The following is a 17,047-nucleotide window of genomic DNA, read 5'->3' on the forward strand; positions in this document are numbered from 1 at the left end:
AGAGGGGGTGGCTGCGGACGCTGGAGGGGCCTTCCGGGCTCCAACCTCAGAGGAACCGACGTGGCCCGGAGCTTGGAAAGGCGAGATGGCCGGGGCTGGGAACTGAGGGTCCCTTCAGGATAAAACTTGGGAAAAATGCAAAGAGAAACTGGCATGAGCATATGGGAATTACAGAGACACACCAAGAAAGGGAAGGGAAGGCGCGGGCAAAAGTGAGGGGCACCGCGGACAGGCTCCAAATGCAGGGCACACTCTGGCTTTGAGACAAGGAGAGGGAGTTCCAGAGCCTAGTGACCAGGAACGCCGTCTCGGACCAGCTCATCTAAGCTTGAGCTGCAGGAAAAGGTCATTGTCCAATCCCATACAAATGAGCAGAGAACAGTAATGCAGAGAATAAATGCCCCTACAGGCAAGCAGCAAGACCAAAGGGCAGCCAGGACTCTGACGAAAATGCTACCCGGCTACCGGAACATGAGCTAATTTTTCAAAGGACACGGTAGAGGTTATAAAATCACAGCGTGTATCAGGATAGACAATTCAGTGGAAAAAGAGCATGTTGGGCCAAGTACAGATATGAAAAGCATCTGAATGATGCAAGAAATTAGAAACAAAAGGGGAAAAACTTTAGAAATGAAGAATACACCCGAAGGTACACAAACGTGAATAGAATAAACACCATGGATAATGCCTAAAGGGGAACAGCTAAGAAGGAGAGGAAAAACCAAAAAAAACTGGGAAAGAGACAAAAAAGATGTGGAAGCAAGTGGGGCAGAAAGAAAAAGGCCACGATGTACCTGGAGCGGCCAGTGAGGAGGCTCAAAGCGTGAAAGGGAGCAGATACTACAAAGTAACTCAAGGGAAGTCTCCTCATAGAAAAAAGATGTTCACCCACATCTTGAAAAGCACGTGTCAGACCCGGGACGGTCCAAGAATCACCACAACAGAGACACAAACTCTGACTTCTGAAGGACAGAAGCAGTGACTGAAACAGACTGACGCACATCAACTCTGTTTACATCTGGGAACTCACCGTGCATTCAGCATCTGTGCAGGATGCTGGCAAATCAACACGATGCTGTGAAAATGAGATTTAACAGGTAGGAATCCAGCAGCCATTCTGTGTTTTCTGTCTGAACTACAACTCCAATGAACCAGAAAGTTGATGAGGACGTTGCTCTTTGTAAAGTGCTCAAGCTCACGGGTGCAAATAACATGGTAGGAGTGACCTACCTGTATTTACCAATCCCGAAGGGAATGATGGTCCCAGGCCAATCACCTGCTCACATCACAGGAAGACAGGTGGCCAGAGCTGTGAGGCTGCCTGATGGAAGCTCAGCCTGCTGCGAGGTTCTCTTGCCCAACGCTGACCAAACCCGGGCGGATGCAGCCCCTCCGCGTGGCTGAGCGCACAGAAGCTAGAGGGCAAGGAGCACTCGGGGGGGCGAGGACACAGACTGGGGGGGGACTTTAGTGAGGGGAAAAATGCTGATTTCTTTCAAAACAAATGAAGAAAAACAAACTGGGCCAGGAGAGGAGGAAAGTGCAGGTTAACAGACTCAGGAACGTGACCAGCAGGGTGTGGAGCACAAACCTGATGCGGATCTGGGTCTGAAAAGTAAAACTGCAAGAGAAAATAAAACAGTGGAGGGAACACAGACAATGTCAGGAGGCGAAGGGGTCACGTCAGGGAATTGCTGTTTGCTGCTTGTTCTCAGGTGGCATTACAATTATCTTTTAAAAATCTTCTATGTTAGTCATGCATCCTGAAATATGGACACACGATATTTATATGAGATCTGGGGTTTGTTTCAAAACAGTCGGAGCAGGGTGGTGGGACCAAGCATGGGAGGTGCCAGTGGGAGGCAGTGGCTGAGCCGGAAGGTGACCGAGGGGGTGACGCCCTGCTCCATCATCTGTACTGGACTTGGCCACATTAAAAAGCTGAAAATCGGCACGCTGACGGTGACACTGTGAGTGGGGGACGATGGTCATTCTCACAGTACTGGGCCTTCTCCAGTGACTGTGCTGGAGCTGGATGAACCGGGGGCTGCCTGGGCGGCCCCCAACCCCTCACGCTCCGACCTCTCGGCTTCGCCAGAAATCACCACGCCTGGGCCCTCTGAGTTTACCTCCCCTGCGTTTCCCCGCACACAACCCTCGTCTTCGGCTTTGCCCTGTCCTGGCGCTCGCCCTTCACCGTGGACCAGCGTCTTCAGGACAGCACGTGCTCCACGTCCCCTCCTCCCCCATCACCATCACTGCAGCTGCCCCTCCCTGCGTCCTCCAGCTGAGCGCTCCCTGCAGAAGTCAGCATCCAGGGGAGCGGGCTAACTGGTTCATTATCCCAAGTGCATGGCAAAGACGTGCTTTCTCACAGACGGTGAGAAAAACCTGCCTCGACTGTCACACATTTATACTCCAAGGGGTGACAGAAGGAGCCAAAATTCTTGATAACCAGGCTTGTGCAGAGGGAGGCGAGGTCGCCATGGGATGGAGTCCGCGTCTCCCCGCGTCCCCTCAGCAACAGCATCAGAACTCCGGCAAACCGTAACCACGCCGTGGGTAACGGTTAACGTGACCAGATGGGGAGGCTGCAGAAGGAGGGCCACGTTCTGGAAAGAAGGCAGGTGGCACACGCTGGTGAGTGTCCGTGTGCCGGCCACCATGTGCCGCTCACCTCACTCGCCCTTGGGCACACCCCCACAAAAATATCTGGCGACTCAGAAAATGCGTTTCCACTTGAAAAGGTGCAGGGATTTCAGAAATCTGAACTGGGATTGCCACCGTTAGCCGGTTTCTGATGATCAGTGGCTCACTCCTGAGGGACAAAGAGCAGCCGAAACACTTCTCAGCCATGACCAGCCAGATGGAGATGGGTCTGAGGCGAGGAAATTCCCTGGCTTCCATTAAAAGGGAGAGTTCTTAAGTCGGAAATTTGAAGAAGAGGTGGAAATTGAAACTGTCTTCTCAAATCAAAGAGCATCGCCAGGGACAGTTCAGTCCTCCGCTCCCTGCAGAGCAGGTGGCCGACAGCCCTCCGCGCAGAGGGCAGCACCCCGGGGCCCCGGGTAGGACAGGCCCCTGCCTTCTCTTGGCCTGTCCTGGCCTGGGGGCTCGTAGTGGTGGAGGGAGAGAAGGACACGTCTCCTCCAGCCCCCTCTTTGTGGCTTTGTCTTCCACTCCCTGGGGAAGCCTGTCAAAAGAATCTTGTTTGAGGGGCGTCTGGGTGGCTCAGTCAGTGAAGTGTCTGCCTTCTGGTCAGGTCATGATCCCGGGGTCCTGGGATGGAGCCCCATGTCGGGATCCCTGTTCAGCGGGGAGCCTGCTTCCCCCCACCCCCATTCTTGCTCTCTCCCGGTCTCAAATAAATGAATATTTTTTAAAAATCCTCTTGTTTAAAACTCAACATACACTTCGCCTCCCTAATGGCCTGATGCCCACGTGGCCTCATAGGGAATCCCCGCACTGCCTTCTCACGAAGGTGACACAGACGGGCCTCAGCTCTGGTGTGGATGGGGCTGTGTGACACCCGATGCCGGGCCCTCCCCTCCAGGGCAGGAACTCAGATCAAACAACACAGAGAGCCCAGGAGCGGCCAGATGCCCACGGAGGGCCCAGAACCAGTTACGGTGCCCGTCCCCATGCCAAGGGGAAGGGCTGCAGCTCAGTCATGGTTCATTGTCGGCCCGGGGGCTTCAGCACAGAAACCAGGACTGCACGTGCAGGGCTCAAAGGCTGGGGACGGTGGTGACACAGGGACAATGGACAGGGATGGAGACATTCCTCCCCAGCAAGCTGCCCCTGGGTGCCCCAAGGCAAGGAGAAACTGCGGTCTGTCCAGCCATGCCGCATCGCAGGTCCAGGATGCTGGGACCGTCTGACATGGGGTCAACACTCCCTTCTCTGGGGCTAGAGCCACCAGAGACAGGAAATGACATGCAACCAGCTATGTGTCCCCAGCGCCCCACACGGTGGGTGGCAGTTGATGTTTGCTCAACGTGTGCCCAAAAGAGAGGGTGATCCATGGAGGAGAGCCAGGGATGGGTTATAATCTGGGGCCATGGCCCCCTGTTTGTCCCTCCATCTGCTCTGTCTGCCTTCCCAGGGCCATGGCCTTTCACAGAAGGCCCAAGGCTTCCTCTGCACGATCACTTGGCGGGAGATGTGGGACTCACACTGTCCCAGAAAGTTTCCATCCCATCAGAGAGACGGGGCCATGGGAAGCTCCCAGAAGTGGATGGCCTGGACCACACTGCAGGGCCTGGGCACACAGTGCACTGCATACAGCAAGTGCTTAGTATTTGATGGATTAGTGGGCCAGAACTTAGCTTATCTTTCCACTTGGGAGTGTGGCCTCCTGGCCTGCCTATGGGTGGGCACCACATTGGACTTCATCGCAGGAGGCTGGGAAGGCCCCAGGGTCCCCCGCACATACTGCATTTGGGCCGGCTCTTGAGGGTATAAATGGACCCCTTGTGGAAGAAGAGTCTGCGGCAGGTTCCTCCCCCACGCGAGGGAAGACAGACCATCACGGACACCACGGCTGGACACCACAGTTTCATCCCAGAGTTCCCGAGCCTGCTGCCAGCATACGTGGTCCCCGGGGACCCCCCGACCCCTGCCAGCCCTCCTGCACCCCTGCTGCATGACAGTAAGTGATGACGCCTGGGTGCCAAGCACCTTCTAGGGGCAGAATCCCATGAAGGAAGGGTAGGCTGAGAGGTCCGACGAAGAACCGGTGAGGGAACTTTGGGGGGTGAGGGCTCTGGAACCGACTTGGACTGGCCCCCCGCAGGCCGGATTTCAGATGCATCTCCATGTGAGTGCTGGCCATGTGGATGCTACCCAGAGGACTCTGCTTGCCCACCCAAAGGCCAAGGGCAGTGTCCACGGCGTCGGTGGGCTGCCTGTCTTGCTGCACGGGGCTCCTTGCGAATGCTGGCATCTGGTCTCCCCTTTCAGAAATACATGCATGTATAAATCTTTTTGAACAGCAAATAAATGGCAGGAATATCTGTGTTTTTGTTAAAAAAGACAAACCGGAACCCCGTCACAATTGAGGCTTGCACGCTCAATCCCAAAGGCAGCTGTCACCCGGGAAAGCGGTGGATGTCCTCAGGACATGGGCACAGACTCAGTACTGTTTACAAAACGACAGGTTTCTGTACAGAACCCACTGATCAACCCAAATCATGAGTTATGTAAAAAGAATAACGTAGAAGGCAAGTGGGTGTTAATGACTTATTTGCCACGCACGTCCAAGAGACCATGCGCCATCCTATGTTACGAAGGCCCCTGGAGAATGTGAGACTCCCACGCTGATAGCGGAACGTTATCATTCTATAGGGTCAAATTAAAGATATAATTTTATAGCAAGTTTATTTTAAAGTCCACCTGTTTTCTAGCATTATTTTCTAGCATTTCAAAGAAGCAATGCTCTTACCTTCTCGACAGCTCATTTTTCTGGGATTCTAGAAACCCTGTGTATAGAAGTGAACGGAGCTCGCTCCCGCTTGTCTCCATGGCGTGTTGCCCTCCCCGCTGCCCACACTCACTGACCATCACTTGCCTTTGCGCCTGAGATCAGCAGCTTCCTGGCTGCAGAGTGTTTCCCTCCACCTTCCATAGCTGGCTCTCTCTATGTGGGCTCAACTTGGGGACAGTCCCTGGGTAGTGTCCTCAAAACCTCCAGACTTTAAATCAGGTTTTTTTGTTTTTTGTTTTTTTGTCTTCTGGACGGTAATGTTGTTTTTATTCTAGATGGATTCTCCCAGCCCTAGGTGGCCCCCAGGTGAAGTACAGAACTGCAGGTGGACAGATCACAACCCCATGACCCAGCCTTGTCCAGAGGACCTGCCCAGAGTGTGCCTTGGCCTCCATGGTTTGTCAAGAGAATATTCAGGCCATATTTGGGGTAAGCAGAATAATCACAAGGTACTTCCTGCTGATTCTATGCTCTCATAGGACTCCAGCCCAAACTGCATCCGACCCCAAGAAAACACCCTACTTGACATGAAGATTTTATGGTATAAGGTCAACTTCATCACTTGCATCCAAAGCTATCGACCGGGCATCCCCCAAACTCACAAACTACAAAATCTACAAACTTAGAAATAACCAATATTCCAAGCCAAGACATTCTTTTGGTGGCCCACAGGACAAGAAGTCGATGCCAACCCCGTGGGTCCAGTCATCACGGAAGGAGCAAGGCCACCCTCTCGTGCTCCAGGGTGCCATTATGTAGGAGGAATCTCCCAGCCTATCCACTGGCCAAGACTGGTGCCTTGTGGAAGGGCTAGAGGCCACACACATCACGGGCAATTTCTTCTCTGATGTGTTTTGCAGATAATTTCATTCTGAGTTTTAAACTAAATGCCTCACTTTTGCTGAATCCCTAAAATAGTTCAGTTCAATTATTTGAAATAAATCCTAAGTTCTTAAAATAGACTGCACATTTGAAAAGCAGGTCTGAAATAAGAAAAGACTACATGTCAGAAACTGGCAGAACCTCTGGGCACCTCACAAACACGGGGAGAAGCAATCAATTTTCTGGTCCCAGGGAAAATGTAGGATCGTGTATCAGGAATGCATTCCATTAGATAGTAAATAACAAGCTACTTGACACGGCACTCACCGGGTCGTTTAAAATTAGTAATTTGAAAGCTTGTCATTGTGACATATTTCTCTTCCCAGGGAATTCCAGGAAAAGTATCATTCAGACCTGAGTTATTTGGTCAATTGATTTAATTCCATCTGTGAAAGAGCGTGCACAATGTATATGAATTGTGCGAGGGTTCGAGAGAGATGCAGGAGTAGGAAGTGACATCCAAAGTGAGCGTGTGGCTTATTCCTTCTCCAACATGGCTGCTAGTGAGTTGCACATTGTAGGAAGATTTCACAGGCTTCTTGATGAGGAAAAATTCTATTATTTATACAAAAAAGGTGGATCAAAAGGGACTGATTACAGCCCATCCTCTGGAGCCCTGTTCTCTTACTATATATGCCAGAACCCACTAATTAAAAACACACAAAAGCAGTTAGGAGTTTGAGAAGAGCCTGAACTTATTGACAATAACCTTCTGGAAGACAGACAATGCAGAGCTGATGCTGGTGGGCTGGCCGCCAGGGGCGATCTGCTCTGAGCAAGGGACACGCCGATCCAGCTGTGGGGGGCATTTGCAAAAACAGCACGGGAGTGAGGCTTCTGAAGAGAACAGGTGGTTTATGTGCACAGCTCAGAGATGAATGAGCAGGACGGGTGGAACATTCTAGATCCCCAGTCCAGCTACATCACTAAGCAGAGGGAGCATTTCCTCCAAGGGCTCCGTGGGAGAACAGAGCCTCCCGGACAGCGGGGCCCACAGCTCGGGACGGACTGGGCAGGTGGAAAGCAGGGCGGCTCTGCCCAAATCCTCTGTGTCTGCTCCAAAGCTGCTGTTTAATCACGGAAATCCCTCAGATGATTAACAGCGAAATTAATGTTCTGACATTTCTTTCTTTCTTTTTTTTTTTTTAAGATTTTATTTATTTGAGATAGAGAGAATGAGAGAGAGAGAGCACATGAGAGGGGGGAGGGTCAGAGGGAGACGCAGACTCCCCGCCGAGCAGGGAGCCCGATGCGGGACTCGATCCCGGGACTCCAGGACCATGACCTGAGCCGAAGGCAGTCGCTTAACCAACTGAACCACCCAGGCGCCCCGTTCTGACATTTCTTAAAGGCCAACTGATCAGAATTCAAGGCCAGTCCCTCGGGAAAATGAGTGAAATCGGGTTGTGCAGGCAGATGGCCCAGCTACTCTGGATCCTATCCAGCCTCCCCTCCAACACGAGTTCAACATCATCCCATAGTGGCTGGATTTCCGCACTTCTGGTGTCTCGGGAAGGGCGTCTTGATTTCAAAATGCTATATGCATTTAGCCAAAGACTGACAGAGACCTGCTTGGCCAAGACCCGTGCTCTGAACATAAAGACACGACTCTTTACTCCCTTTCCTGGAGCCCATGGGCCCATCGAAGGCACTCAGCATCCATCCTCTGGGTGCATGCAAGTGTCCTTTGATGCCCAAAAGTGACTTTCTAAAGAGAAGGAGGGAGATTGGTGGGGGGGGGGCTCCTCACTCCAGCACCACAGGGACCCTCATGCCAACTGCAGCCTGGGTCCCCATTGCCCCAGGAAGGAGACCCCCCTCCCTGCACTGGGACAGCTCCCTGTCTTGGGGAGGACAGTGCTCACCCTTCCCGGAACTCTTTCTGGAAAGTTCTGTGGTGTCTGTTTGTTATCAGTTAAAATTACAATATACCCGGGCCGTGGTCAACGGAATGATTTTTTGAGGGGGTGCATGGTAGGGAAAGGCCCAGCGGCATCGAAATGAAGGGACCTGAAGCCACTCAGGGAGAACGCTGCAGGTTTGGGCCTCCAACCTCATCCGTCTGTCACAGAGAAGAGTCCCATCCCAACTGGGGGTCAGGGGTCAGGTCCCACGGCCCAGTGCCTGCTCTCTCCCTCACTCCCCTCTGCTGCCAGGAAGCCCCCGTAAGGGCGGAGGACACCAGGATGGACAGGCTCTGAGGCAAGGTGGCATTTTTCTCCCTTCCTGCAGACGGGTGCCACTTCTTCTAAGAAACGATTTTTTTTTGGTATAAATAATGTTGAAACTGTATTTTTCAGACTTCATACAACATAAGCTTAAAGAATAATTGGGTGACATAGGGACGCCTGCCTGGCTCAGTTGGTGGAGTGTGCCACTCTTGATCTCGGGGTCGTGAGCCCCACGTTGGGCACAGAGATGACTTAAAAATAAAATCCTTAAAAACATATAAAAATAAAAAAACAAAGAATAATCGGGGGCGTAAAAATGGTGACCGGGTGATGGTTTTAACCAGAAACCATCATAAATCAATGATGTGAAGTCTGTTTTTCTCAGATATACAGAGCATGATTTTTCTTTACGATGATCACACTTTCCATTTGTGATGCTATTTATACAAACACCAGTTTTTAGAAGTTGGCACTGGAATCTGAACCGCCGCTGTCCCCCTGGTCTCGCACGCCCTCACAGCCCGCCGACCAACCATCGGCCTTCCGTGCGGCGCGTCTGCCCTCACAGAGTCCCGTGAATCTCCTGACTTCCAGAATGACTTGCAGTGCGAGGCTCTGTTCGACCTGAGCAGAGCAGGGGGCGGGCTCCGGCGGCACCGCCTGCCTCCTGAATGTGCTCCAGGCTCTAGGGCACATTTTTTTACAAGATTTATTTATTTAGCTGAGAGAGAGCGCACACGCACGGGCAGGGGCAAGGGCAGAGGGAGAATCTCAAGCAGACTCCCCGCTCAGTGTGGGGCCTGAACCGTGTTCGATCCCAGGACCCGGAGATCACGGCCTGAGCCGAAACCAAGAGTCGGACGCTTCACTGACTGCGCCACCCAGGTGCCCACATACCCACAGCTCTGACCCCTGACATGGGCAGCTGGCTCCCCACTGAAGGCCTAGGCCATCCTGTGAGAGGACAGGTGTGCGGGCGGCGGGTCGCAGCTGGGTGTGCCCGCTGGGCCACGTTGAGCACCAGGCTCTGGCCGGACGTCCGGCACCACCTGAGCTCAGGAAGTGGCCCCTGACTCTCTCTTCATGGGTGGCCTTTTAGATCCCCCGCCTTCTCTGCCAAAGACGGTGGCCCACCAACCCCGCCATGCTTTCTGCCCGCCTTCCAGGGAGCTCAGACATATAGACCCCGAATTACACCCCTTTGTGTGGAACTCAGGAGGAAAGGAGCCACAGACCGGGGCCGGCAGGAGGGGCTCACGGCGGGTCTCCCGGCCACAGGTGCTGCCGCCACAGCCAGAGGGCGACGAGCATGGAGAGCTGTGCACACACGGAGTGTGACCGCAGTCACGCAGCGCCCCCCCACCCCCGTCACTTGTCACCTCAAGCTGCCATTGGGAGCTCCCGCAATCTCGTGCAGACGGGAAATCTGAGGCCAGGGGGAATTACTTTGCCCAACACCACAAAGCAAGCAGGAGGCACCCAACTCCAAGCCAAGAGCTGCCGGCCACGCACACCCATGCCCTCGCCCAACACCCGGCACCCTGGTGGCTCTGTGCATGCCTTCAGGGCTCTGGAGCCCAGGCCGGGCGGAGCACATGGGCCCCGGGGAGGGCCAGACGCTGTCCAGTGTCCACGGTGCCTGGAGCCACCGAGACACCTGCCCACTGAGGCATGGGGCGCCCAGAGCAGTCACTGAGACGGGACCTGAGACCTCCCACCCTCTGCTTACTGGTTGCATCTGCTCTTTACTCAGTCACTAGAGTCAAAACAATCCTTTTTCTTTCCACACCGCCTAACTGTCTGCGAAGGAAAGACGCGAGAGCAAAAGGCCTTGTCACCTACCTGTTCCTCTTGGTCCTCAGGTTCCGGTCTCCCCTGCCATCCTCAGACTGTGACCCATCACTGTGGTCGGCTGGAAGAAAATCAGGTTAATAAGGTTGGAATGTCAGCTCCCATCACTCTGGCAAACCACTGAGATGCACTCACTTTCAAGCAGAGTCATCTGGGAATTGGGAACACAGAGATCAACCCCTGGAACCAGCTTTCTCTTAGTACTCCTTGTAAGTTCCAGCAGAAGAGAAATCTGATTTTCTTCTGTGCAGAGAAGGCATTTAGAAGCTGCTAGATCATCCAGCAAAGCCAGAGGATGGAGAACCAACGGATGGCATCTCCCAACCCCTCCCCGGGCACGTGGGGATGCAGGCCCTGGATGAGCCCTTCTATGTCACGTGTGCCCTCACGTTCTTGCAAGTGGACCAAGAGACCGTGGTTCCCTCCTTTGTCTGCCTCCAGGAAGCATCACCCCTCCCCTGCATGCGGCATGCACTTCATTCCGGACTGCGTGTCTACTTCAAAAACCCAAATTGATTTTGAAGACAGGTCCCCTATTTCCATCCTGAGGAGGCTGTCCTTATAAATATTTGATGAGCTTTTGAAATGAAAAAGTAAAAAGGTGCTTCAGTGTTTCATATTTGTCTCCAAAAGGGAGAGAGGAAAAATGAGGATCAACATGGCTCTAGAGCATTATTATTTCAGTCCTGACACATGAATGATTTCCAGACGTTCCCTGGCATCACAACGCTTTCTTGCCTTGCTTCTCACTCTGTATCCATCATGCCCCAGAGACCCCCTCTCGTGCTCCGGTCCCAGGCGGGCAGAGGTGCAGGGGGCTGGGCTCTGTGGCGCATCCCCAGGTCCCCGTGTCCCCTGCACCTGGCTGCCTAAGCCCCGCCCTTCATGAGGAGGCTCTGCCAGGAGAACACGGCCCACCGCCTCAAGGAATGCACTGTTTGGAACCCAGTGAAGCCTCCAATCCAGTCAATTCCTAGTTTGCTTCAGTGTTCAGGGTGGGGCTGGCAGCAAGATGGGAGAGTCAGGTTCTGGAAGCTCCCGGCTGCCCCAGCCCACCCGCGGCTACCCACGCCACGCCGTGTGCACTCCACCATCCCGGGACCCAGGGGGACCTGAACGGGACCAAGAACGGGCCACAGGTCTGTCCACGCCACACGCCCTCGGCCCGGCTAGCAGGACAGCACCCCCTGGAAGACACTCGCCCAGAAAGGCGGCCCCACAGACATGGACCCTGTCCAAATGAGCGTGGAGCGGAGTGGGCTCCTTGTGGGACAGGGTGTGTGTGTTTGGGGGGGGGCGGGCATTCGGGACCTCAGCTCAGGGAAGGCTGAGCATTGGTGGCCTCATGCCCCAGTGACACTCGGGCCGTCCTGTGCGCTGGAGGGAGGCTGCTCAGCAGGTTCTAGAAGCAGCAGGGACAGGTCCCAGGTCCAGAAACTGCCAAACACTCCCTAGGGGACAGAAGCCCCCCTCCTCATTGAGAAGCAGAGGAAAGAACGTTTGTGAGAAATGAGCTCATGTGGGGCGAAGCTCACCTTCTTCCCGCTCCACACGCTCTTCCCACACGGCCGCTCCGGGACGCCGGCCATCGGTCCCTTCTAGGCTGCTGACCCCTGCAGCCCAAGAGGCATGCTCACCCCCCGCTCCGCCCAGCTCTTCCCTCCTGGCCTCTCTGCCTCAGTGACCCCACAGGCACCCCAGCCCTGCACGTTCAGCCTGGGTCCACCCTCACGCCCCCTGTTCCCTGTCCCAGTCTCCACGCCCACCGGCATCGCGGGACATGACACCCAGGCCTGGATCCTGGCCCCTCTGCCCCCGCGTGCACACTGGGCTCTCACATGGACCCCGCCTCCGCCTCTGACCTGACTTCTCTCCCCCTCACCCTGCAGACAGCTCTCTTGGAACTTTCTAAACTCCATGACATTTGCAACAGACAAGGCCTTCAGGTAAAGTTGTCTGTCCTGTCGCTCTTTAACACTGGTGTTTGTGAGACAATGGGAAGGAGAGGCGCCTTGGTTCCTTCTGAGACACAGAAGAGAGAAAGAACCCCAACACTGGGGCTGCCCTTGGCAAACAGAGGGGCAAGGCGGGGGTGCTCTCCTGCCGGGACAAGAGCCCCCAGGAGCCTCTCCTCCCCTAGGCTGGGTCAGAACTGGCCCAAGGTGGGAGAGCTGGGGCGGCAGAGCCGGGGGCATGGTCATGGGCGTTGGGATGGGATGCCAAGCAGCAGGGCTCCCTCGTTTTTCGAGGCAGCTTTCCTGCACCAACAACCGTGTCTCCAATTCTCTGGACACCGACTGGGACTGGATGTGCAACAATTCAATTAGACTCTGGCACTAGCTGCCTGGAGACCGCGTGGGGCCCCCAGGACGCAGGTACCCCTGCTTCTGACTGACCGGCTGGAAATCGTGATGCTTGATGTGTGTTAGAACAGTCCACAGAATACAGGGAAATGCCTTGTTCCCTGGCTCAGAACTCACTGTTCCTGGGCAGCAGGTGTCCCGCCACGTGGCCCTCCTCCCTCCTCCCTGCTCCCTCCTCTGCAGGCCCAGGGCAGGTGGCAGAGATGGGTGGGGGTGTCAGCCTGCACTGGGGGACATGAGGGAATTAGAACAGGTAGATCTGGACCCTGCACCGTGGCCCCATCGACCCCCACTAGCTGGGGGCCTCCTGACACCAAAATCAGTCTCTGTGTTCTTTGCTCCTTGGCAGGTCATATTCAATCTATGAAAGAAGTGCAGAATGACAGTCAGGCAGAGACAGAGCCTGAGCGGAGCTGGGCAGTGTTGCACGCGGCCCCAGAAAGAGAGTAGAAGCCTCGGGAGAGGTTGCTGGGCCAGAGAGTCCGGCAGGACCCAGGGGTCAGTCACCCTGAGGGACGAGCCTCCTGGTCACTTGGAAAGGCTGCACTCATGGTGCTCCCCCACCCCTGAGGTTCACCATGAGCTTGCCCAGGCTCCTCCCCACTCCCCGAGCCCCCCACAGGAGATGGGGGCCCCCAGGTGGGCCCCCCTCCCTGCTTCCTGGGGTGCAGTGTGAGTGGATCCTCCTCAGGAAGCTCCCCGGCCACTGGTCTGGGGACTCACGTTGCACCATCCACACACAGCCTCTCCTCCTGCCCCACGACATGGCTGTCACTGCCCGTCACTGCCCGTGGGCCGTCTGCTCGCTGCTGGGGCCGGGGTCCAGCCCAGGGCTAGTCAGTCCAGCCCCCAAGTACGCAGTGATTGGTTTGGAAGGGAACTGCTGTCCTCTTCCCTCCCCCTCCTCCTTCATTCCTGGGTCCACAGAGGGGGTGACAGCTTGAAGCATTAGGTTCTGGGGGAAACCACTTTGGAAAATGCTCTCCCAGCCTCCGCTGTCCACAGCTGCATGCGGCCCCAAGGCACAGACGTGAGTGACACAGCCCCAGGATCAGTGCTCATTCAGTGGCGTATCTGAAACCCAGAGGGGCCTCTGCCCTGCCGTCCAGGCCGCCGGGCTGCAGCAGGGGAGGGCTGAGGGTCACAGAGCATCGTGAAGAACCCACGGTGCCCAGGAGCCTGGCCTGTTCCTTCCAACCCGGCCGCCTGGCAACTTCCACTGGAGTTCATCAGGCTCCCCGCAGGCGACTTTCTAAGCGGATGGCCTGTCTCCACTCATCTGCTGGGTCTAGGGTCCTGGATCAGTCAGTGTGCAAAGAAGGGGCACAGGCTGGGGGCCACCAGGTGAGGGATGCGGATCCCATGTGAGGGTCAGTGTCCCTCCCAAACAGCAGGGACGGCGGAATTCTGCATGGGGGGCCTCTCCTCCACCTGATCCTTGGGACCGGTGATGCCCATCCTCGGGCGGCAGAGGCCAAGTCGCCAGGGACGTTGTCAGCTGAGCCTGGACACCTGGTCCCACTGCGGCTCCGAGACCCGTGTACCCTCCCCGGGCAAACACAGCTTGGCAAAGCCAGGCTCTCACAAGTCACAGCTGTGTTTACTCACAGGGATGCTTTTATATCCCACTTGCAAAATGAACATTATTACCAATGTACATTTGTCTTGAATATAAATGACTAAAATGTTTACAGAGGAACTGAAGCCAAGTGACGTCCGTGCCCTCTATGGCAGGTGGGGGACAAAGTGGCTGAAAGGACAGGCTGCCTGCACCTGACCGTGGGTGTGGGAGGCACAGGGAGCAAGACGTTTTCCAAAAGAGCGTTCTTATCACAGGCTCGCAGCTCATAAGAAGCCTGGTAAAGCTGTCCCTCCTCGGATGTGGAGTCCGACCTACCTGGGTGTAAATCCCGCCCCTGCCCCCTCCCCACCCCCCGCTTGATAGATATGTGACCTTGGGCGAGTTAATTAATCAATCTCCTTTAATTCCCTCTTCTCTAAAATGGGTAGAGAGCCGGTGGGCTGTAGAATGATGGTCCCCGAAGATGGGCACGCCGGCTGCCTGCGCCTGTGAAGGTATTAGGTTCTAGAGCACAGGGCGATCGAGGCGGCCAAGCAGCTGACCTTGGGGTGGGAGAGCGTCCCGGGTCACCCAGGTGAGCCCAGTGTAATCATAAGGACCCTTCCAAGGGGAGGAGGAAGGCAGGGGAGTCCCAGAAAGATTTGAGGATGCGGTCCCGCTGCCTCTGCAGGGGGAGCAAGGGGCCTAGAGCCGCAGAAGCCAGGCGGCCAGGAAACACGGGTCCGCCAGCCCCACTGGGACTCACGCAACGTGACAAACTGGGCTTGCGTTCAGCCACTGAGCCCGTGCTCATGGGTTACTGCAGCCCCGGGCCGTTCACAGGCGGCCCCCACCTGGTGAGCTGAGCGTAAGCGACCAGGCTCCGTACCCCCATTTTCCCCCGCAGAGTCTCTCCCCCTCCCACCTCTGTGGCTCTCAGCCCACGGGGCTCCCCTGCCCGGAGCCGGGGACGGAGGGCGGCGTTGCTGCAGAGAAACGCAGGCCAAGAGCGCAGCGTCCGACAGGCTGGAGGACCGCATGAGGACAAGCAGGTGGACCCACGTCCTCTCAGCCGAGGAGCCCGCCAAGGCCCCCAAACGTCGGGCCAGGGATTGAACGCCGGCCCAGGCCCCTGCTTCCTGGTTCCCTTCAGCTCGGTGGGTGTTTACTCCGGACTAACAGCAGAGGTCCTAGAGCCGTAAAAAATCTGGAGGCACCGCAAGATAATTAGGAAATAATTCAGGCCTTTGTCTGAGTCTCTCAGCAACGCTAACAGAATGAAAGAGGGGACTTTTCCCTTAGCTGTTGAGTGATGAGTGGCTCAGCACTTCTGGCAGTTCTGTATCCCATAACACGAAGCTGCCTAACAGCATTAGGTCCCCCCCGAGCCGTGTGTCCCTAGCACGCAAACACAGCTAGAACCGAGAGCCCGACATGCAGCAGCTGTTTTATAAAATTCATTTATTTCATTTGCCTCTTGAAAAATAACTGGTATCAATTGGAATGCCTAATTGTTCTATTTCAGACTAGAAACAGGTATTAATATATTCACATCCATAATGACTCATAGTTGAACAAAATGTGAAAAACAAAATTCTCCACCAAGAACATTCTCCCCTGGAGCCAGTTCTCATAATAATTAGGGTCAAATCGTTTGATGAGTCATGATGGATGAAACAGCCAAGCAAAAATGTCACTTGCCGATGGCTGGAGGTCATCAACTCTGCCCACTAATTGCTAATTAATCCTCCAGGAACACCTTCTGCCCTAATTGTTTTGCTGCAAACAAAACAATTTGGGTGGGTGGATCTTAGAAAATTAGAAATTATTCACTGAAATGTCAATTCTACCCTGCAACAAGAAGTTGAGAATTAAAGTCATTTGCATATCTTTACGATTCTGGTTAAAAAAAAAACCCACGTTTTAAGAAAATCTCTTCCTCTTTTTTACAAGAAGAAGCAAGTTAAAACTTGTTTTGTAACTACATGTAATGTTATTAATAATATCTATCTAGGTAGAGTAGTTAGGGCCGTTGTAGTAAGTTAATGGAAAACAAGTATCTTGATATATCAAATCTAAATTAATCAGGTATTTCTGGTTGTGTTTGTGTTTGTTAGACTTCAGGCTCAATTCTCTACTGTTTTTTAGTATAAAGTGAGTGAAATAGAACGCTGATCTGTGGCCCAGGTAATTCAGATCCTGCCGTAAATTAAACAAGGAGGCCATTAGGCCAACAGGGCTCTGATGCCTTGGAGGGCTACTTAAGCAAACCGAAACCTAAGTCCATAAATGTCTCACATTGCAGAATCAATCAAAAAGCTGAGGACAGTCAATCACAGAGCCAAGTAGTCTCCAAGCTACAGCCAGCCCCACCTTCTCTGTGTCTCTCTCCTGGGCTCCCACCAGCCACCTCGAACTGCATCAGATATGGGGCTGCCCCCTTGGAACCTGGTTTCTGTGCAAATAAACTTCAAATGTTTCATATACCTCAGTTTACCCTCCACCCTGTCCTCCACCTGCAGTCCTCACAAGCGCTGACATGGCAGGTGACTCAGTGGGGAGTTCTGCGGACGCCTCTCTGTCTCTCCTAGACCTGGCTTCATTAGGTCCAAAGGAGAGAAGCCACAGGGCAGCCAGGCACTGACTGTTAGAGTTCCTTTCTCGTGCCTGCCAAGCTTTGGGGAAAAAAGAGGGAAGGAAGGGAGGAAGGAAGGAAGGGAGGGAGGGAGGGAGG

The 17,047-nt window shown here is 54.4% G+C and overlaps 1 protein-coding gene across 1 annotated transcript in view; it reads right to left on the reverse strand.

Moving 5' to 3' along the window:
• TCERG1L (transcription elongation regulator 1 like) overlaps nt 1-17,047 on the reverse strand; it is a 184,780-nt gene that overhangs the window by 28,422 nt on the left and 139,311 nt on the right. The window contains exon 8 of the mRNA XM_021703857.1: nt 10,381-10,450. Coding sequence (XP_021559532.1) covers nt 10,381-10,450 — 70 coding nt within the window. The remainder of the gene's footprint in view (nt 1-10,380; nt 10,451-17,047) is intronic.

This window comes from Neomonachus schauinslandi, chromosome 6 (genome assembly GCF_002201575.2).
Source record: "Neomonachus schauinslandi chromosome 6, ASM220157v2, whole genome shotgun sequence".
NCBI classification, from domain to species: Eukaryota; Metazoa; Chordata; class Mammalia; order Carnivora; family Phocidae; genus Neomonachus; species Neomonachus schauinslandi.